The sequence below is a fragment of the Plutella xylostella genome, chromosome 21 (assembly GCF_932276165.1).
Source record: "Plutella xylostella chromosome 21, ilPluXylo3.1, whole genome shotgun sequence".
Classification (NCBI taxonomy): Eukaryota; Metazoa; Arthropoda; class Insecta; order Lepidoptera; family Plutellidae; genus Plutella; species Plutella xylostella.
The window spans coordinates 9900544-9924460 of record NC_064001.1 but is presented as its reverse complement, the minus strand read 5'-3'; the positions used below and the strand labels follow the sequence as shown (position 1 = coordinate 9924460).

General features: G+C 38.7%; 1 protein-coding gene across 1 annotated transcript in view; it reads right to left on the bottom strand.

Annotated features, from left to right (window-relative positions):
- Positions 1-1413: 1413 nt before the first annotated feature.
- LOC105388631 (flocculation protein FLO11) overlaps positions 1414-23917 on the bottom strand; it is a 54740-nt gene continuing 32236 nt past the window's right edge. The window contains exons 3-12 of the mRNA XM_048628473.1: positions 21444-21537; positions 19293-21290; positions 17442-19066; positions 6983-7135; positions 6370-6600; positions 5875-6012; positions 5248-5533; positions 4433-4615; positions 3868-4052; positions 1414-2649 (exon numbers count right to left, since the gene is read on the bottom strand). Coding sequence (XP_048484430.1) covers positions 2596-2649; positions 3868-4052; positions 4433-4615; positions 5248-5533; positions 5875-6012; positions 6370-6600; positions 6983-7135; positions 17442-19066; positions 19293-21290; positions 21444-21471 — 4881 coding nt within the window. The 5' untranslated portion in view covers positions 21472-21537 and the 3' untranslated portion in view covers positions 1414-2595. The remainder of the gene's footprint in view (positions 2650-3867; positions 4053-4432; positions 4616-5247; positions 5534-5874; positions 6013-6369; positions 6601-6982; positions 7136-17441; positions 19067-19292; positions 21291-21443; positions 21538-23917) is intronic.

Sequence of the window (23917 nt, the reverse complement as noted above, 5' to 3'; positions counted from 1 at the left end):
GAGACTGGATTAAACCTGAGAAGACCAGGTACTGGCAAGCCAAGGTGCACAATAGTTCGAAAAGATCGATTCATTGCGGAAATCATGTTAAGAAATCGACATCAGACGGGAGTAGCCGTTCAACAACAACTTCTACAAGTTCGAAGGGAGCCAATAAGCAAGTGGACAGTCAGGAGACGTCTTGCCGAAAGAAGATCAAAGCTTTACAGGCAAGCAAATGGCCCAAAACTGGAACGGCATCATAAAGTTGCCCGATTGCGATACGCCCGTGATCATACAGAATGGGGTGAGGACGAATGGGGCAGAGTGATGTTCTCAGATGAGTCACAATTATGCTGTACCATTATGATGGAAGGAAAAGAGTATACCGACAACCAGGAGAACATTTTTCACAAGTATGTTTGAAGAAAAGGTGGCACACGGAGGAGGCAGTTTTCACGTGTGGGCGGGCATCTCTGCAAAGGTTCAAACGGCGTTAATTCCAATCGAAAACGGGAACCTAACTACTGTGAGATACATCAATGAGGTCCTCAATGAACACGCTGGTCCGTTTTTGGCCAATATGGGCGAGAATGCCATGTTCATGCACGATAATGCACGGGCGCACACTGCTCAAGTTGTAAATGAGTATCTTCATGAGGTTGGAATCCACAAAATGTAGTGGCCAGCAAGGAACCCCGATTTGAATCCCATTGAGCATGGTTGGGACGAGCTTGACAGACCTGTGAGAGACGAGATCCACCTCCAATTACACTTTGTGGCTTGAAAGACGCCCTCATCAAAGAATGGGAGAACATTCCTCAGCATATGCTGAAGAATAAGGTATTCAGCATACCCAATCGCGTAGAAGCTGTATTGAAAGCACACGGAGGAAACACCAAGTACTGAGTTATCAAAATATCATGTTTACACCTAATAAACGCATAATTTCAGATTTTGTTTTATTTGCCAAATGCCCCATTTTAAAAAAAACATTTAATTTAAATTTTTATTACAATATTTAAGTTTTTACATGGCAATATTCTGATGCGCTATTAAATATTCTACAATATTGCAGAAGGCGTCATTAAGCTAGCATTTTCCGTTTAGGAGTAATTTGGTGTTATATCAGTGGAACTATTTCATTGCCCGGCAGTGTATATATGTATTTTAGTAAATATTATTTGTTATATTAATTAACCTCATTAAGTGCCAATTTCTCCATTCTCGGTTATCTAACTGACAGGGATTGATTTATAAATTAAACGTCATCTCCATATAAAATTCATGACAGATGTGTCAAAAGTTAACCACTACTCCCTGGTTATGCTCTAACCGAGAATGGAGAAATTGGCACAAACCTTCAATTTTGTTTTCTTGTCTTGACTTAAGTTTTATACCTACTTAGTTACTACCTTAAAATAAAATAGCCTGTGATGTTTATGACTTTATTGCATTTTTTTCTATAAAACAGATCTTATAATGACTATAATTGAGGAATTTTAAATATCATCAATGAAATATAATATATTTATAATTTTAATCAATTAAATATTTTAAAAGCTTATTCAAACTATTAAAATTTAGCTTCTAACCGTGTCTGACAAAACAGTGCTTTTAACTTAATACCTAATTTAATAATAAATGCTTTATTTTTCGTCAATTCATCTTAGCTGCATTGAAAAATTAATTACTATACCTATGCTAATAACAACAGTGCTTAACAAATTAATGAATATACATAAAATAACTATCAAAACAATTAATTTGATTGAAAAAGCAATAACATACATACGTAATTTATTTGATTCATGGACGCACGTTTTAAGGTAAGGTTTAATTTATTTATGTTATGTTATGCCCAACACAAAAATACATCTGATTCTAGACTAGAGTAACCGTTATTGTAATTTTAGGTCATGATTTCTCTTCTTTACTTAAGTAGTAAGCATTGACATTACACCTTATTTAAACTTTTTTATAAGAAGTACGACAAACGATTTTTTTACTATTATTCAGAGACATACTTTATTATTGGTATGGGGTAATAACATAGTGTAATAAGTGATCCTACTTAGGTAATAAAAGCACCTTCGAATGTGGTAATGACATATCTAGTTATGTAAACATCCTCATATATTATTTGATAACATTAACTAAGTGGGTACTTTATTGACCATAAAAGTTGCAAAAGTCGCCTTCTGCAAGTAAATAAATTATTTGAAAATTATGTAGTTTACACCCTCGCACTCGTTGACTTCTGCAACATTTATTGCTCGTCTAAACCCAGCATTACATAATTACAAATTGACAAATATACATGTATAGGTAAATATAAAAAAGCCTACAATAACTCTCAACTAAGTATTATGCACATCATCTAAAATAAGTAGGAAACTAAGAGTTAGCTATAAATAAAGTTAGTTTATTCGTCATAATGGTATATATCGAATAAGTCGATTGATAAATCCTTTTTGAGCGATCAAGAGATCTTAAAACATAGCCTTTGGTATATTTCCAAATAGGGATTAAAACTATACATTTCCTTGTAGTGTCATGGAATTATTGTCTTATGAAGATTTTTACAATTTACACACGAGTCGAGTGAAGCTTCCTTCAGATAGTGTCGTTTCCTCCACCCATCAGCTTGTTACCATACTCGCTTAGTACCTGCAAACAACACAGTGATGCATTATTATTAAAGCATTTTCTAAATAAACAGCCTATACCTAATAATATCGCTTCAAAAATAGAATCAAGATAATATATTATGTCTGTGGATTTTTTCTATGATTCCTCATTTGATTATTCCGTCGAACACATGATAGAGGATACTCCACCTAAAGGTCACCGCACATAGCGTAACGTAAAGGGATCGCCTCTTTTTCTTCTGTTAGTCATTAGAACGCGAGCTCGCAAACGCCTGGTTGACAGAAGTAAAAAAGGAGATCCCTTCATATTACGCTTATATTTGCTGAGACACTAAACGAAAACCCCACCTTATAAACGTAGATATATAATGGTGTCTATTGGCCTGGGCCCGCTCCGCGCGCACGTCCACGGCGCCGGCGGCTTGTAATACCTCATTCCAGGATCTCGTTGGTAACTTAGTGTTCCCACCTCATATACAATGTTTTAATGGGGTGTATATTGGCCAGCGACAACAACCTCTGGGCTCACAGTTCCGTGACGACCCCTCCAATAATTCATTCATAAAGCATGCAGGATTCATTACGCACGCGGGATGACCGCCTAGCATATTCGCAATTTCCATTCTGTCATACGTTTGACCGCGTTCGGGGCAATCCAACGTGCGTTATCAAATACGGTAACGGTACACTCAAAAGCGTCAAAAACCCACCTTATAAACGAAGATATAGTGGTGTCTATTAGCCAGCGACTGCGCCCGCTGCGTCCACGGCGCCGGCGGCGGCGATCATGGCGGCCGAGGGACCTCTGGGCTCACAGCTCTGTGATGACCTCTCCAATCATTCATTCTATCTAAGGTTGTTTAGGGATGGCACGCTATTTTGCCTCGTCTCGCTAACATAATCCACGCGTTACAACGAATACTTTTATGAACGCGTGCGGGGCAATCCCGCGTGCTTGATCAAATCCGCATGCTGTTAAAGACAGCCTTAGATAGATATTGTAACGGTAACGGTAACGGTATCGGTAACGGTAACGGTAACGGTAACGGTAACGGTAACGGTAACGGTAACGGTAACGGTAACGGTAACGGTAACGGTAACGGTAACGGTAACGGTAACGGTAACGGTAACGGTAACGGTAACGGTAACGGTAACGGTAACGGTAACGGTAACGGTAACGGTAACGGTAACGGTAACGGTAAAGGTAACGATAACGGTAACGGTAACGGTAACTTACCTTATAAACGAAGATGTAATGATGTCTATTAGCCAGCGACTGTGCCCGCTGCGCGCGCAGCTCGCGCACGACGCGCGGCACGTCCACGGCGCCGGCGGCCAGCGCGCGCGCGCCCACGTCCAGCGCGATCACGGCGGCCGAGCGCCCCGCGCCCGACGAGCAGACCACCACGCAGGGGCGGACTCCTGCAGGAAGATTGTGGGTTAGTTAGTAGTCACTGTATTATATCATCATCACAACCCATCTTGTCGCCACAGGCACGGGTTTCCTTCCAATGAAGGAAGGGATTTAACCCTGGATTGGCTTTAGTACCCAATTTGTTTTATGTAGGTAATGCAAATAGACGATTGTTAATACTTTATAATAATTTCGAGCGACTTCGTTTATTTCCCTTGAAAAGTCAATTGTGAATGCAGCGTAGTGGCTCATGGCTAGGTCATTGTTATGGAAGAGATACTGTACCTAACTATTCAGTGCCAAAGCTACATAAGCTCATAATTATGTACTCATAATGTCCAAGATAATTTTGCAATAAATGTACTGGACTTCATAAAGCTCCACCAACCTTCCCCATCCTGGCTGGCTTTCATCCTAGCAAGGGTATCGTTGTTCCTCCTCAGCTGTTCCTCAGCTCTGGCCGGAGAGTACACGTTGACTCCGCCGCCGCCGCCGTTGGAGTCTTCGGAGCGGAGCTTGGACAGCTTGTGGAAGGACGAGCGGTGCTGGTCGCCGTATATCACTTCTACGCCTGGAGACGTGAAGGGATTTGTGAGTGAATGGGAAAATGAGGTAAAAAAAGCTGGGTATAAATGAGAGCAGGATTGTGGTAGTGAATAAATATTTTAAGGATAATTTTGGATAGCCATGTCATTAGGTGTCGAAGATAACTATTAAGTAGGTATTAGTTTTAAAACTGACCAACATTTAGATCGTAAACTACAAAAAAAAAGATCTTGACGAGTTGAGAAGCTCCTCCTTTTTTTGAAGTCGGTTAAAAAGGAACTAGAGAACTCAGTGTTTAAGTAGTGGCTATTGTTACCTATTGTGGCTTTTCTACTGCGGAAACACTATGGAATAACCTAAATTTATAGGTATAGTTAATTCTAATTAAATTCTATAAGATGTTATGTGTAAATATTAGGTTATGTTACTTTTGTATGCAAACATAAATTTAGTTATTAAGAGTTTAGACACTTGTCTCCTTACCTTCAGGGTTGACTGGAAGAGATCGCGTTTAGGCGATAAGTCCGCCCTTGTATACTAGGTAGTTAAGTTTATTTCTCTTCATCTTTTATTGTAACTAAGTATGTATTTTGTATACAATAACGTGTTAAAATAAATAAATTTTTATCACAAGAAATTAGATAAAACGAAACTTACCGTCCTCATCAAACTCCTTAGCCGACTGCGCGATCTTCATGAACCCTCTCATCTCGGTGAGAAAATCGATCATCGAGTCGTAATCATCGGGGACTCCTTTAGCCGGCCAGAAGTACCACAAGTGCGTGAGTTCCCGCCAGGTCCTGGTACGCAGGTTGATGAGCTGGACCGTGGAGATGGCGTATTTGTCGTGTTGCTCGCGCTTTTTAAGGACCACCTGGTAGTCGCCGAAGGTACGCTTGCTGTCCGATATCTCGGACGGCGGTAGGTACTCGTAGGACTTTTCCTGGGGTTGAGGAGGTTATTTTGTTATTGTTGAAGGTTTGGATGGAACCCAACGATACCTACTAGGTGTCTTTGGTTGGGTACAGGAAATACTTAATAGAGGAACAAATAACAGCCATCAAAATGGAAACTAATGGGTTTTCCTCCAAAACAGACGCTATCTTTAAAGCTGGACAACTTAATATTATAAGATTGATCTATAGAAAAATTTTGTTCTAAACATATTCAAAGGTAGTGACATCCACGCCGAATACACGGTGGTTTAGATTGATTTAAAGGTACGTTCTGATTACTGATTGCATCATACAGTAAGCATAGACTAATTATACTGGAGTAGCTCACCACTCCGTTCTCCATATACTCCGTAAGCATGACGATGAGCCTGGAGTTCTGCTCCCAGATCATCTGCCAGAAGTCGTCGACGGTGTTGGGCAGAGGCGCCTGGCACGCGATGTAGTAGTTCTTTATGTTGCCGGGACCCTGGAATATTCAACAATACATATATATGTTTTATACAGGGCTATAATTTGATACTAATAACTGATTAACGGTGTAGAAATATTCAAGGGTTTTGTAGATCAACAATAGCAAGGGTTGGGTGGTTGTTGTTTTTGCACACTGCTGGACATGTCTACAAAAAAAAAATGTTATTGGCATCCCTCATCTAGCTACTTCCTATATCCAGCTGTAGGTCATGGATTTAGTAGGCTGGAGAGCGTATGCCTACTGGCCTTGGTCACTGCCACTCCACCAGGTTTTAGTAATGGGGTGAATGTAAAGAGACGCCCGTGTGACTTATACATATAGGTCCAGCATACATAGTGAACAAATACTCACAGTAACATAATTAGCGTTAATATAGCAGCTGACGGGGCTGCTACCATTCAACAGCACCCGGGTCTCAGGGAGCGGCAGCACGTTGCTATACCGGTTCTTGTCTTCAGCCCCGGGCGGTACATCCGCAGCGCTGACGGCCACTGAGGGTATGGAGCTGAACTCCCGAGTCATCAGCTCGGAGTCGAGCGCGAAGTTGGCCAGAGCTGCGTATTGCATCGGGTGGGACGTCACCTGCGGTTGGAGAGGATATTTGTAGGATAAAAACATCATCTTAAGCCCGAATACTTATCATAATTTAACTTGCATATCTAGCACAGGCCGCAAGACGCGCAATACAAGACGATTGCACCGCAATCGCTCATATTAAACGCAACGCAAGATTTTTTGCATATCTTGCTTTGCGCATCTTGAAACCTGTGCTAGGTATGCAGATAAACAATGGCCACAAGAAATATTTTTTTTTTATTATATTTTATTTACGAGATATGTACTGAGCTAGTTTTCATGATCGATCGTTTAACCAGAGGGAACTCAATTCATTTCCGAAGAGAGTTTAAAAGTATATTGTTCACCTTACAGACTACACACCTACCCATCATCAGCAATTCCTTACCTCATCATCAAACCCGGGGTTCCCGTAGCTGCGCTTGCTGCCGCGTCCCTTGCGGGGCCCCACGCTCACGCTGTCCAGGCTGTACGCGTCCAGCGACACCGGGGTGCAGCGCTGAGCGTACACGCCGCGCCGCCCGCGCCGACGCACCACCAGCTGGTGAAAGGGGGGGTTGGAGAAATAAGAATTATAATAATTGTAGGCTGTATTATTACATGTAACCATATAAGTTATCCCTGACAGGAGACTGGGGGCTCCTAGAATAGGATACAACCTAGGATAACAGCAAGCAACTAACTTAATGTAATCCCTACAATAAAAAATAATAATAATAGTAGTATTGTTATTGTACCCGTATTTAAATAGGTATGATAATGTAGGTATAACTCTTTTATAAAGCAACAAAGGTTAGCTGGAAGAAATTGCTTTTTGGCAATAAGCCCGCCATTGTAAGATTTTAGTGCGTTTCTCATTTGTTATGTATTTATACTATGTTTTTGTGTACAATAAAGTGTTTATATCTGTATCGTGAAAGGCTAGCACAGGTTTTACTGGTACAAAAACGAAATCAAGTCACTCATCTCTCTCTACATGTCATGCATGTTCTATATTATACAGGAGGTTACAAAAGTGGTATAGTAAGCCCCCATTGCTGCGGTGCGTCATAATAATATACTCGTATTTGTTGTGACATGATCCTGAAAATATATAGAAACAACGCAGCGCGGCGACGTACTCAAGCAATGCATGGGGCCTCACCCTAAGCTAAAAGTAAAGAATGATATTAGTTTAGAAAAAATCTACTTGAAAAAAAAAAGTCACATGACCAACAAAGTTTGAAGCAATAAAAAGTAAAGTTTAGAAGTCAAAACTTTGCCACAAAACTATAATTTAGAGCATTAGGTACTTATACATACAACATTGTACCTACGTAACCCACTTCAAATGTCATAGGAATCTTTTGCATACATATTCGGCTCAAGATATGCTGATTGGTTGCAGCTTCATCATCACATTCTGAGCTCCCGGATGTTTACATACACGTGCCCTTGACTGCAGACCAGTCAGCGTGTTGCTAGATCAGCAACTACCTAGCATCATACTGTATCACTGGGCCATTATTGATTAGCTAAGAACGAATAAATAATAATTATAAATTATGAAAATACCTAGGTAGGCGTTAATTTTTTTGGTGTAACGTGATGTGTGTATTGGAAATGTAATTCTAAGTAATTTAACCGATAAACAATTTTTTTTTTAAATCGTAGGTTAACTTTAGTATACAGCTACAAAAAAATGGTTTAGGAGTTATAAAGCGAAATAAATAGTAAGTATCATTTTCTTTTAGTATTTCTTTTACTTCTGTAGGTGGATAGCTTATTAGATATTTCTTATGATAACAATGTAATCTATCTTTATAGTGCTTGGCATCACATTTGAACGAAGTAGGTACTTCTACGAAACACTGAATAAACTGATCATCAGAATATTATGCATATAGCTCTTCCAAGCTAAGTTTCCGCCTCGGTGGAATGTTGCGCCTTTTGGTGTCAGGTGCAAAGTTATCGTGGTCGGGTTAGAAGAGGATGGCCGAGGGCGTAGGATGAGGAAGGCCGAGGACCGAGTGTTTTGGCCCTTCTTGGGAGAGGCCTATGTCCAGCAGTAGACGGTTACGGGCTGATGATGATGATGATGATGGTTAGTTGAGAGGCACTAATGAATTTGTTGTTAGGTAGTTCGGCTGCTACCAAATAATTTAGCAATCATAAGTTTATGAATTAACTACTAAATTACGTTTGGAAAACTAGTTTTCAGGACTTAGGTACCTAAAGAACTAACTCGAAACTCGTATTTTCTGAGCTTTTTACTATTGTACATACATTATTATTATTATGTAAGTATGTATAAATTATCTACCTACTATAAAAATATCTTAATATTACCATCTTCGTGGAAGGTATTTTCATTATTAAAATGTTACCAATTACATATAAAATTTGTGTAAAAGAATAATTACTTATATAATTTTTAAGGTGACTTGCACTTGGCCAGATTTTTTAGTAACAAAGTCGCGAGTTAATTTATAGCATAGCTTTCAAAAGCTCTCAACATCTTTCAGCGTCAAATCTCAGCACTTGAAGCGCGGCGGGTTTAATTTATTAGTTCGTCAACTATTTTGTTAAACAAAAAACTGATACTTTAAGACTTAACACCCATGAGGTCCACTCAGACACTTCAAGCGATATTATTATTTATGAAAAGCTCTAGAATAGGAACTTTGTCCACTGGACGAGTTTAGAGAGTAATGGTAGTATAGGGAAATGATGATGACTCATTCTGATAAACTTATAGATTAAGAATTTAAAAAAATATGCGATAAAAATGGTAGGATTCCTATACCATAGCAGCATCCAATTTTTTTTTCAAATATATGAACACTAGCTCTGCCCGCGACCTTCGCTTCGCCTTAGAAAGTTTTCCCGTGGGAATTCCGTGATAAAAAATAGCCTTTGTGTTAATCGAAGGTGTCAGCTAAGAGCTAACTCCAAATCACATTGCATTAAAATCGTTTCAGACGTTTTGACGTGAAGAGGTAACAAACATACACACATACTCACTAATTTTCGCCTTTATACAATACACTCACGGGCAATGAAAAGGTTCCACTGTGAAAAGCACCAAATTATTCCTAAACAGAAAAAGCTAGCTTAATGACGCCTTCTGAAACATTGAAGTACATTTAACAGAGCATCAAGATATTACCAACTAAAAACCGGCCAAGTGCGAGTCGGGCTCGCGCACAAAGGGTTCCGTAGCAGCAAATAAAATAACTTAACCAAAATTACAGTTAAATCAACCTATCTCAAAAACTATAAGAGATACTTTGATCAAACCAAAAATCGTTGAAAGAGTTAATTAGCATGCATCACCTCTATTTTTTTTAGAATTTTATACCCCGTAGTTATAAAAATAGAGGGGGGGGGACATACTTTTTACGACTTTGAGAGCTGATATCTCAAAAACCGTTCACTTTAAGAAAAATGTTTTTTAGAAAACTTTATATCATTTTAAAAGACCTTTCCATTGATACCCCACACGGGTATGTACATCGAAAAAAAAAATTTCATCCCTCAGTTACATGTATGGGGGGCCCCACCCCCAATTCTTTTTTTTACTATTTAGTGTCATATTTTTGTAGCGGTTCATACAACACATATTCCCATCAAATTTCATTACTGTAGTACTTATAGTTTCCGAGTAAATCGGCTGTGACAGACGGACAGACGGACAGACGGACAGACGGACATGACGAAACTATAAGGGTTCCGTTTTTGCCATTTTGGCTACGGAACCCTAAAAACGGTAATATTTTGTAAAAAAAAATAATTAAATGTTTGAAAAATTTAGGTTGTTTGGTGTCGGCAGTTCGTGAGTAGAACTTCTTTATTGCCCGTGAGTGTAAGTTAAGCTACATTAGTATCCCCCGACACAGTATCGGCAGTGGGCACAGCGCCGGTCCGGTGCCGGTGCCGGTTTGTTTACGTTCTCGTTGTGAAAACATCCGACACGATGCGACACCGCCCGCCTTCCGTACGACGGGCCCGAGAGCGAGGAATAGTGGAGGTGGTAATTTAACAAGTAGACAGATTCAAATTAATTGAAATTAAAAATGACCTGTCTGTAATTATAATATCTAATAATATTAATAACAAAAAATGACCTACAGTAATATTTAATGAGGAGTTAAAGCTGAACGACACATTGGTCAGTAATAAAGGATTTAGTTTTTCATGCGAGCTTCGCTATGATGGGAATACCGTGATTATTTTTTTTTTAAAGTAACCTAGGTATATGTTGATCTAATATAATAAAGACTATAAAGTTGCATGAAATTATCTTTAGTAATTTGAACGTCGAAAAGTAAAAAAGAAAAAAATTACGCCTTTTTAACGTATACTTGTATAATTTTTAGTGCCAATTTCTCCATTCTCGGTTAGAGCATAACAAGGAAGTAGTGGTTAACTTTTGACATATCTGTCATGAATTTTATATGGAGATGACGTTTAATTTATAAATCAATCCCTGTCGATTAGATAAACGACAATGGAGAAATTGGCACTTAGGGATGGTAAGAAGGGTTAGGTGGTTATTACTGATACATCCAGTCATTCATGTTTAGGTAGGCAACCGCACCCCTACTTCAGTTTTTAATAACTTCCACAATTTAAATTAACTATCACAATCCATACTAGTGACTCTTTCGGATCTATCATAAATTACAAATCAGTCCTACGACTAAAGCTTTTTACTCAGACTAACACACAAATACACCAGCCAAACTTACAACACTCCTGTTTTTTATAAATCCGACCTCTTCAAACATACCACATCCACGTCATCGTCATCCTGGGTCTCATGTGAGTTACCTACGAGTGTGCCAGCGACGCCCTACGGCCGGCCCGGAGCCCTAATCTCTGCCACTACTCTTTGTGACGTGGAAGGTACCACTAGCACTCACTCAACTAAAACAATATTCTAATATAACCAATAATTTGGGCTATTTCTGAGAGTGAAATAAACTTTTTGATCAAAATAGCCCTTGCAATCTAAATATACAGTTATGGGAATTTTTCGGCTAATTTTAAAGGTCGTATTGCTAATAATAGTCTTTCAGAGAATTATGGATAATATAATTTTTGAAATTATGGCTTTGTTTGTAATATATTTTATAACGTGTTATTTAAAGTGAGACAACACGAGCGGCAGCGGTACTGAAGATAATGGTGAGATTTTTTAACATTTTCTCTATACATTTTTATAATTGAATATTAAATTATGACAATGTCGGTGGAATGGTGTAGTCTTTACCACCAGACTAGAACACCGAAGGTCCAAGGTTCGAATCCCGGCCGAAGCAGACATCTCGGCTGTCCCATTTCAAAACACAGTAACCGCCAACTTTAAAAAAAAACGGGTCTTTGATTTATATATTATTTTAGGCGATTCCGCACAAAACTGCATTGTCAGAATATCAAAAAACCGCTTAGAAACGAAAATAAAATTTCTAAAAACCTAGTAACTCCACCCTGCGAAATCAAAAATGCCACGAAAACCATTTCAAAACATAGTAAGAGCCACCAACCATTTTAAAACACAGTAAGTGAAAATGACTTACTAGGTTTTAAAATGGTCAATGGCGCTTACTAGGTTTTGAAATGGTCAGCAAAGGACAATTTTCGTCCGTTAATTTTAGTAAGTCACAAATGGCATACATTATTACTAACACTTTTTTCGAACAAAATATCAGACATTTCAGAACCTGTATCTTTGCACCAATGAGACCTAGAGAGTTGAATTAAAAGTAGAACATAAGTAAATTTTGTCTTCTTTATAAAAGCCATAGAGACCTTTCTCGTCAGAACCTTTCTACTAGCCCTATTTTGCATAAACCAAAAAAAAAACAAGTTATAAATAAGAGAAAACTAATTTTTAGATAGAAATTTAGGAAATATTGTCTAATTGAAGGCAGCCATAAATAATTTTCATGTTAGAGCCTTCTTAATATGGCTATTTAATTCATTTACATAAAACAAAAAAAAAACATAAAAATATGCCCGTATTTCAGCTATTACTTATAGTGCCGTCGTGTAAAAGTGCTGCAAAATTGGATTTATAATATGTGAAGGATCCCAAACATATAAAAAATGAAATTATTACGCAATTATTGCAATTTCAATATACTTAACTTGTCTTAAATTACACAATAATGGCTCTTACTAGGTTTTGAAATGGTCAGTGAGGGCGGTTTTAGGGTGAGAAAACCATATAAAACCTAGTAAGTGTTTTCTTTTGTGCATTACAGCAACAATTTTAGTTATATTTAAATGAAATAGTATTGTATGTAAAGCCTATGTTCTGCCGCTTCTTTTAAGCTTACATTTATTCAGATATCTGTCATAGTTTTACCAGGGCATTGAAATGAAGGGACAAAAATGTTTTTTGGCTCTCCTGAACATTTTGTCTCATGGCTGTTACTGTGTTTTAAAATGGGACAGCCGATCTATTTATTTAACAAAAAAAATCAAACCAAATTTTTTTCATGTCCACGTGTATATTATTGTATTTAACTCAACTCAGTGTATAAAATAACTCTAGCAAAAAATGGGTGCATCAATCCACCTCTGCCTACCCCGTTAAGGACATAGGCAAGGGTTACTACATGAGTCTTTATGATATTATACATTATATTCTATTCTCTGTGGGGTATAAGTACCTGGACCTGGCTCTCTCGATTGGAACCTTTGTGCTTATCTCCAAAGTCTAAACTGCCTTCCTAAGCTTGGACCATTTCCCACTACGCTGGTCCACTGCGGGTTGGTGGGTCCACATACCTAGATGTGCTAAATCTAGATATGCTGGTTTCCTCACGATGTTTTCCTTCACCGTTAGAGCGATGGTATACATTGTACTTAAATACCAAAGAACCCGCATCTCTGGCGTGAGAAGCGGGCGCTTACCCGACTGAGCTACCACCGCTCTACATTAGCTCCCATACAGTTATACATTTATTACCGTATAAAAATTGTTTATTGATCCAAGTGGCCAAATAATAGGAAATAGATAAGTAGGTGTTATAAATTGACAAATTACAGAAATGTATGTTGCTCCAAAATACCAATTTTTAACCCCTGACGGAAAAAAGAGGGCTGTTTCAGTTAGATTTTTTCGTTCCAATCACATCAAAATATTGTATTTTTTTCTTTTAATTTTGCTGTTAAAGAATTTAATTTCCTGTGTTATTTATGTACATGTTACTTACATGTACCTACATAATGATTCGGGAGTCGTCTGCATGAGCAGGAAGGACTAACACTACCTACCTACATAATTATACGTAAATGACTATTAGAATTTAATTGAATGACTATCGTAATTTAATTTAAAGTGCACTCTTTTTTATTTCTTTTTAAAGAGTGCTTTTACTCCTGTACCCGTTTAAATCATACATTAATTCTAATCACACAAAATACCAGTATGAATTACATGTATCGGAGTAGATTATAGTTAAAAAGCGATCCTCCTGCTCACATCTTCTGAATCACCCTGTACTTATATTTACAAAACTGTGTTGAAATGTTTATTTACTGAAACTATCCGTCAATCAGTAGACAATCAAACACTACTGGACAATCTTGACATCTCCAGGACGTCACAACACTCTGTCCTCGGCCCTCCTCATACAAGTGGTTCGCTACGTTAAAGTCCAGCGTTTCGTATTATAGGTAGCTTGATGGCACGTTTCAAAGTCATAAGGTATTTTTTATGAATATCATTAAGGGTGACATGCACCAAAGTGTTACTTAAATCTAGATTTAGGCCTTGTTTCAGAATGTCTGGTTTGTGGCTACCTGTGAGATAAAATACATGCTGTCACTCTCTGTTATTATTTTTTAGACAGTGACAGCATGTATTTTATCACACAGGTAGCCACTAACCAGACATTGTGAAACAGGCCCTTAGTGTCTAATCTCGATTTAAGAAACGTCAGTCCATATATAAATCGAGATTTAACACTAAATCTAGATTTAATATATTGGTGCAAGTGGCCCTAATTTACTAACTAACTTGTCTTCGCTTGGAAAAGGTATTTTCCGTATAAAATTGGAAGAACGGATGCAAGAAATGAAAAAGTTAAAAAGCAAAGCTCGCGAGTAAAACCTAGTGTGTGTGTACCTACTTAGGTTTAATATCAAGCACTAACAACAAAAACACAGTCCGTAAATAATCTACTTTAGCACGTGGACCTCCTTAATCTCTAAGTTTGGCAGGCGGGCCGAGAATTTGCCCCAGCCGGGGATTGATTTCTGGTACTTTTGTCAGTTACTAACCAACGCCCCATCCTGTCATCCGGTCAGTCCGTCAGTCTAGCAGACAGGGACATCGTCATATTCGTCACATACTATAATACCACATTTTGCACTAGTAGATTTATGATTATTTCTAATTAAACGACTTCAAAAAAAGGAGGAGGTGTTCAATTCGTCGGGATCTTTTCTAAGTACAAGTTCTTGCAAAAGTTGTATTCTAGGACTTTTCGGCTTAGTATAAGTACCAACCACTTTTATAACACCTACTATATAATACGTACCTACTAAGCTAAATCGAGATTTGTTCGGTGCATTCCCATTCGGCCCACACTGACCTATAACCGCCGGAATATTTCGCGGTACCGATAACAGACATCCGGCGTCGAATGCCGTGGTCAGGTTGCCTACACTCGGAATGTTAATTGCCGAGATACGGGAGGTATTATATCACCAATGGCACACACTATGTCATACTAATACTATAGGTATGGGAAGAATACTGGCCAACGGGCATGGGTGTTGAGTTAAGTGCTATGTTTCAAATGGGCGAGGAGTTATGTTATTTTTAAATGGTTTGGTGTGTAGTGACACTGTTTTATGTGTGATGCGTTTGTTTGATAGGAATTTTAGTTGGCCGCGTCCACGCTTGTATCATTTTCCCGTCTGAGATCTCCGTATGGAAGGCGTCTAGGCCCGTACGATCGCTAGTTTTACGCGATTTGGTACGAAATAATTATGAACATGTAAACAGATCTTTAGGTGTGTGACTTTTATCAAAATAATAATATTTTAGGTGATTGTGTAGGTGATACATTTTTGGGGCTTTTTATTTATGCAGCAGACGTTTTTATTACGGCCCATATTTTTTGTGTCTATTGTTAAGTAACATATTTTTTCAATTATCAATTTCAGAAATATGGAGGGGTTTAAGGGACGACCATGAGTTCCTAACTACTATCTTAGCAGCATTCAGAAATATTGATGCTCCCATCGGGGTAAACTAGGTAAGAATTCCCTTTCGTCTTTCAAGCCAATTATTATTATTATGTACTGGTCATTATTTCGGAGTGTGTCCCTTCTTGGTCCATCATTTCGAATACAGGTGCTGAGTGTTCAATCAATGTCATCACGTTACAACTTTTCAAGTCGAATAACTTCCTGTAGGAATCATTGGGCATGTGACGTTCAACTATTTCCAAGACTTGTAACGTACAACTATTTCCGAGAAACACACTAATTTTTTTTTGTGAGAGATCGAAAATTAGAAATTAGGAAAGAAGAATAAGTTACGTATTTTCTGATGTTGTGTTACGTCCTCAGGAGGAAAGTTACTCAGTATGATAGTACTTAGTATTGATAATTATTTCATGAGCATGTAACCCTTTACATGCCCAACATGCAATCGAACTCGTTAACAATCTGTATTTTTGCTGCCTTTATAAATAGGTATTTTTACATTTCCAGGGGCACTCAACCAACCAGCGCTCCGGGCGGTGAATCTACAACGTCCCCAAAGTAGTGAACGTAATTTATCGTGAGCCCGGCAATAGATATTATGCTCATTACTTTGGATATGTTGTACGACTGCTCTTCTCGACGTAGCCGGATTTCACCTTTTCAACTGAAATTTCGTGAAGAAGACATGCACTCAGAAGATTCTTTTGAAATGCCTATGTATGTGTGTGTTTTTGTTTTGAGTCTGTAGTTGGTGCATTGGAGGAGCGTCATGGCGAATACAATCTATAAAACCGGCCAAGTGCGAGTCGGGCTCGCGCACAAAGGGTTCCGTAGCAGCAAAATTACAGTTAAATCAACCTATCTCAAAAACTATAAGAGATACTTTGATCAAACCAAAAATCGTTGAAAGAGTTAATTAGCATGCATCACCTCTATTTTTTTTAGAATTTTATACCCCGTAGTTATAAAAATAGAGGGGGGGGGACATACTTTTTACGACTTTGAGAGCTGATATCTCAAAAACCGTTCACTTTAAGAAAAATGTTTTTTAGAAAACTTTATATCATTTTAAAAGACCTTTCCATTGATACCCCACACGGGTATGTACATCGAAAAAAAAAAATCATCCCTCAGTTACATGTATGGGGGGCCCCACCCCCAATTCTTTTTTTTACTATTTAGTGTCATATTTTTGTAGCGGTTCATACAACACATATTCCCATCAAATTTCATCACTGTAGTACTTATAGTTTCCGAGTAAATCGGCTGTGACAGACGGACAGACGGACAGACGGACAGACGGACATGACGAAACTATAAGGGTTCCGTTTTTGCCATTTTGGCTACGGAACCCTAAAAAGGTACGAAATTATTATATTATGTTTTCCTTATTTTTTTGAAAGCCGAGAAAAAAAAATTGCGTATCCACAAACTTTGTTGGCTCTAAACTTTTTAATCTACATTCAGAATGACCTTCCTGAGGCACCTAATTTCGGCTAATACCACCAATTTTGTAACCACCAATATAGATCTCTTTACGTAGTTACGAGTAAGCAAATAATATAGGCAGCAACCAAAACGGCACATTAAAATCACATAACTTTGAAAAAATATATATAAATATATAATCGACTTACCAAAAGTCCGATGAGCAAGATGAGTGTGATGACTCCGATAGTGCTGACAGTGATGGCGATGGCCGCGCCCGACCCCGCCTCCTCCGGAGACAGGATCCCCGAAGACGCCTCAAGTTCGCCAGTAGCCGTCGTCGCTGAATAATCTGTAGTAGACTCCACCTCATTATCCTCAGTCCTCTCCCTCTCTATGACGTCATCGTACACCTTTCCGCCAGTTATGACTGTGGTTGGAAGCTTTTGAGTAGTCGTTTCTAGGCGCTCGCTCTCTGTTCCTGTTGTTAACTCTTTGAGGGTTTCTGTTTCTACAGAAGTGGTTTCGGATGGTTCGCTAGGTTTGGTTACAGGGGAGGTTGGTTCCGGTTTGGGAGTAGTGGTTGATTTTGTAAGTGTAATTACTTCGTTGCTGCCGCTGTTTTCTTCAGAAGTGGTTACAGTTTCAGCGCTAGTTGTTTGTACAGCCGGTGTCATAGCAACTTTGGTTGAAGATTCACTCTCGCTCTTGGCATCAGTCACTGTTTGAGAGATCATTGTAGTCTGTTCTAACTCTGGAGCTTCACTGTTCTTCACAATAGTGGATTGTTCCAAAATTTGCGGAGTAGTTTCTGGTATAATTTGAATTTCTATAGTCGTCGTTTCAGGAACAATAGTAGTAGCTTCCTCCTCAAACCCTCCAGTGGTTGGCCTGTATGTAGTTATTGGAGCGTTCTCAAAGATATTCGTGGTCCTTGAAGGTCCTTGTACTACTGTAGATTTCGACGGTAGAATTGGACGCCATTCATAGGGCGTGTAGTAGTCAGGATTTTGAGGGGTATTTCGTGAAGGTTCGCTGGTAGTCACTAAAGGCACGTACGAGGACCTGTAGGTAGTGATGTCGTAGTCTGTTGTTGTAGGAAGAGCGGTGTTGATTCCAGGATATATTTCATGGGTCCGCGTCACTGGTGAAATGTCGTCACCTTGAGGAGTAGTTATTCCTGACGGCAACTTCGTAATAGATTCGAAGCCAGCAGACTTGGAGTTAGATGAACTTACTGCAGGCAATGTGCTGTTGTTTCTTGGATCAACAATGGTTACATTTTGGAAGTTGGAAGTGTTGACTCCGGACCACCAGGGCGGGGGCTGGTAGGACGGTTTGGTGAGACCGATGAAGTCGGCTGCGGAGATGCCAGTGCTTCCATAGGGCTGGTTAGTTTGCACAACATCAGTAGTAGCTGGCTCAGCACTGCTTTGTACAGAAATATTGCTTTCAGCTGGTAACCTCTCAGATTTGGATTCCGTTTCTGTTGTCTCAGCGGAAGTCCCAGTAGTAACATCTTCAAACTCTAGCAGTGATTCAGTTGTTACTTCGGTAGAATAATTATCTGTAGCAGCCTCTGTTATGTCAGCCTCAGTTTCCGCTTCATAGGTAGTGGTGTCTGACACAATAGCAGCAACTGTAGTGTCCACTTCGAAGTCAGTTGTTGTAAAGACCGTTGGTGTTTCAGTAGTGGACGAGCTTGACAAACTAGGTGTTCGTGAGGGTAGTTTGTTCTGCTCTATTTCGGTCACCAATTTAGTAGTGACGTCATTCACGGTACTAGACACTGTTGTTGAAGAAGTGGTGGTGCTTGTAGTTGTCTCTTTTTGATCTGAAAAATAAATAGACATTATAAGTACTCTCTATATTTAAATAATTATGAGTATTATGACTGTACACTGTACAGTGTATATTTATTGTACATAGTACCTTCGTACTATTTCCTACTAAGTGCCTAAAGGATAGTATTCATTGTTTTAGTTAGATATCATGACCAAGCTGTAAATTAAGTGAAAAAGATAAAACTATTCTTAAAAGACCACAAAAAAAATGTTTACCTGATACTTCCCCAACTTTCTGTAGTTCATTTTCATCATCAGTTTTCGGTGTCGTTGTAGATGCGTTGGCCACAGGACTGGCAAAGGAAGGTGGGCTTCTCAGACTAGCCAGAGCCCAAGCAGTCAACGTCGGAGGAATCTCCAAGTCACTGGTACCACTATTGTCACTGGCTTCGGTCTCAGCTGATGCAGCCGTTGAAGAAGAGAACTTAGCTGATCCTCTCTTCCATAAAGATGGAATGCTATTGTCAGATATAGATGGCGTATGAACCACCTTCTTTACTCCACTAACGTCCGTCTGCAATACTGGATCAATTTCTGAAGTCTGTGTTGTTAACGAGTTCCTGTTAGGTTGCCTCGGTCGTGGTGTAGTGGATACCTTATCACTAATGTCGAAATGTTCAAAGTATATTGTCGTTGGCATTGGTTTAGTTCTTGTAACAGTTCTCGTCACATTTCTTGGAGACATCCAGACTGGTTTACTCTTTGGTGTTGTGTAGTGGAATTTCAGAGGACTCCTGGTGACTGGTCTGTACACTTGATTTGAACCAACTTGATCATTAGCAGCAATTTTATTTGGCTCCCTTGTCCCATTCATATTATATCGCTTGTAGCTTCTATTTCTGCTGTAGCTTGTGGAAATAACCTTGGTTGTTAGTGATTCTTCGGTAGACAGAATTGAATTCTGGGATGTGGCAACTGTACTAACAACGCTTGTTGTGTTGGGTGCTGAAGTTGATAGATCTTCAGGTTTCGTAGCTACAGTCGGTTTAGTAGTTAGGACTAATGCTGAAGTAGCCGGTAATGCCCTGGTTTCCTCTTCCTCGGTTGTACTAGGAGTAGGCTCGTTAGGAACCGTGTCATTGTCACAGTCATCATCAGACTGGTCAAGAGAATAGGTTTCAGTTGATAAAATACTTGACATTTCATAATAAATACTTGTACCGTGTACATCAGATAACTCTTGGTTCGTACTTCCCACTTTCTCATTGTCTAGAAGACGGACTTCTTTGGTGTTCTTAATTATAACAGTCGACTTATTGGTGGGTGCGCTTTTATTGCGTTTCGCTAAATCTATATCTTCTTTCACACGCTTGTGGATATTAGTTTTGTTGTTAGAAGTTGATTTTGTTTTCACTACGTCGAGGTTTTTAATAATGCTACTGGAAACCTCCTTGAACTTCTTGTCAAAAAAGTCATTTCTTGGAGTTGTTAGATCGGTTTCAAAATTAGAGAAGAAGCTTTCCGATTTATAAGGTTCATCATCGGCATTCGAACTATATGAGATCTCTTTAGGAAAATACGTAGAAAATTTATCATACGAAGGTATACTAAACGCTTTATGAACTTTGTTCTCACTAGCCTCTTTGGTCGAATCTTGCGAAAAATCATTGTCATCAGCAAAACTAGGTATATGAAAATCTGTGCTTTCATGAAATTTACTAGTACTAAACTTTTCGTAGCTATCTTTATCGTCATCATCAAACTCCTCACTATATTCTTCACCCTCGTCTCCTATTGATTTTGGGACAGGAGTAGTACTGGATGTCGCTAGCGGCATTTTGGTCTTTTTATAGGATCTCATGCCTTGCATGATTTGACTGACATTCTTTTTCTCTGGTTCAGGCGTTACTATCATTAATTTTGGGCCTGACGTCGTTGTCGTTGACGTGGTCGTCGTCGTTGTGGACATCGACAGCGCAGACCTGACTCTGCTTCTAAGAGCCTGAGTTCTTTGCGCTTGAGTCTGCGAGTTGAACCGTGCCCTTCCCCTATCTTTGTATTTGGCATTTTTGTCCGTATCCTCGTCGGATACGGTTTCTTTAGGATTGAGTTCATTGAGAGCTACATCGGGGCTCTTGGCTCTGTTCCTGGAGAGCCAGGTGGTGCTGTTGATCTTGGCGTGCTTAGGGGTCCTCTCGTCTCGGGGGGCGGGGGTCGTGTCGCCAGCGGCCGGGGTGCTGCTTAGCAGTAGTAGGCAGACTACTAATGCTGCACCTGGAATATTTGAAAGAAATATTGATCAGTATTTAAAATTTCAAAACCAAAAAGGGGTAGTTGTTGGATGAATCATTTTGGTAGTCCAGCAGAGCTCTCCAATACATTAGGAATAAGAGTGAAAGAGATAAATATTATTTATACACTTCTTACCTAAACATATTCTGACTGGTGACTCCATGATCACTTCATGATCGGTTTAGAGTCATTCTCGAAAATCGTATCTCATCCTCTACCGAGCTTCATCCTGAAATAAGAGAAAAAAAAGGATTTAAAAATAAATTCAATTCACGTCTGTTTTACAACAATATCAAACCTATAAAGTCAATGACCTAAACCACTTTATCACTAATTTGTGCAGCTTGTGCTTGACAAATTATGGTCTCCAAAATCTTTACGCGCGCGTGCGTTTCTGTAAAAATACTAAAAATAACTCTTCGGTGATTAAGGTTATAGTGGGTTTTCTTTTGTGGTTCAGTTGGATATGGTCTAAGGTCTCGCCCTAGTTCTGAAGACGTGCGTGAAGTCACATTAATGACAGATGTCATTTGCTGATAATCTCCAGTAACGGTAAAGCCTGGATTTGGATCAGCATTTTTATTTTATCTGATGGTTTAACTTCTAGAATTGAACCTACTTAATTTGTGAGAATATTAGTTCGCCTTGAATGTTAGTTAGTAATTCATTCCATACAGTACGAGGCCATAACATTTTTTTAATAATACTGTTACAGGCTTTTTAGGCAGCCTCAAGTAGGTAGGTAAGTAATGGGTTTTGTAGTTTCGGAGCCTATTCAATAAAAGAGACTATCGTGTAGAGTACCTACTATTGAGATAGAAAGTTAAATAACAGTCTTGATCAGTCATTCAATAGTTTTAATACCAATAGCTATAATGCCAAAGACATAAATCGCAACCGACACTTTCCTACTCAATCGACGATAAATTTCCACTAGTGAGTTTTTCCTCAATGTTACGTAAGAGAATTCCCATGACTGCTGCGTATGATTGTTCTGATGCACTGAGACCGCTGACCCATTGACTTGTAGATAATGTATGAGTGAGAGTGAGCAGTGTTCATAGTTTCTTTATTTTTTACAATTTACACGGAAGGTCCGTAAAATGCTATTGCTCATTGCCGTCATAGTCAAGCAAGCAATCATTACCATTTAGGGCGAATCCCCATAGCTCCGTTGTTTTCCATATATTTTTAATGACACAAGACCATTAAAAATATATTGAAGACACTACAGCGCGGCGATGTACCAATGGGACCTCGCCCTTAGCGTCCCAGCGATTTTATTCAATGCAGCGAGCATAGGATTCGATATTATTTTCGAATCTACACGAAGGGTCACTTTTACCAAACGCTAAACGTATTTAAATCCAATTTTTAATACATTTTGTACTAACTGACAGACGTATGACAGGCTACTAAATACGTTTAGCGTTTGGTGAAATTCCACCTAACATATGGAAAAAACAAATGTCACTTTTGGAACTAACTTTGCCTTACATTTTGACAGTGACAGTTGACGATACGCAACGTTAACGGAGGATCGAAACTTGTGCTCACGACTCATAGGTACTAATGACAGTCAATTTAAAGCTTAGGTACTAATACAACAACATACTTTGATTGTAGTCAATATGCTAAAATAAGTGTTCCTGTGGTTCATTGTACTTACTGATTTCTTTATGTACTGTAAACTAATAATCACTTAACTTTAATAAAACCTACATGTAAAAACTAACTATATGTATAGTGCCAGCTATCTCAAAAGCAAGAATAAAACAAATCTGCGTATTAGTCATATTTCCACGGTTCTAATTGTATTCCTAATTCCGTGGGAAATGTCTTGTGTCGTGTGCATATTGTACCTATTGTGATGTAACCATGTGATAAACAGTATCGCACTCGTAAACTGTTGATTGTTCTGTACTAGGTATACCTAATTATGTACAAAATTACTATTTGTTTCTAAAAAGCGTAAAGAGCATAATATTAGTGAGTATTACTTAAGTATATCTATGAAAAGTATGATTTATGTACTCAACCCAGAGTCAAACTAATAATGTTATGGCAGTAAATTGTTATAGATGACTTTATATTATATTAATCTTAAACCAGAACGTATTTACTAGGTATTCTTATTGTAAGAAGGAAGGGTTTTAGGCCTTAATCCACCATGTAGGCTGGGATTGGTGGACTACCTACGTTTTGACGAAACATGACTAAGATTCGACCTAATTCGGATGAGCAACTTAAACATACGATTCATAATAATAACACCATACTTTTTGGTCACTGAATATGAATTAGGTAGGTACATCTAGTATGACAGAGTAGACTTTAATAACCAAGCCAACTTCTCAAATTAGAACAAACAACTGGAACACAGGGTCCATGTGTAAATTATAGTCAACAATACAACAACTTTTCACGGCCTAATTTTACTTTCCTAATTTGCCCAATTCGAATTGCCCTAGATTTATGAACTACAGCACTCACCGGCAATGAAAAGGTTCCACTGTGAAAATCACCAAATTACTCCTAAACGGAAAAGGCTAGCTTAATGACGCCTTCTGCAACATTTAAATATGTTACCAACTAAAAACAGTAATATT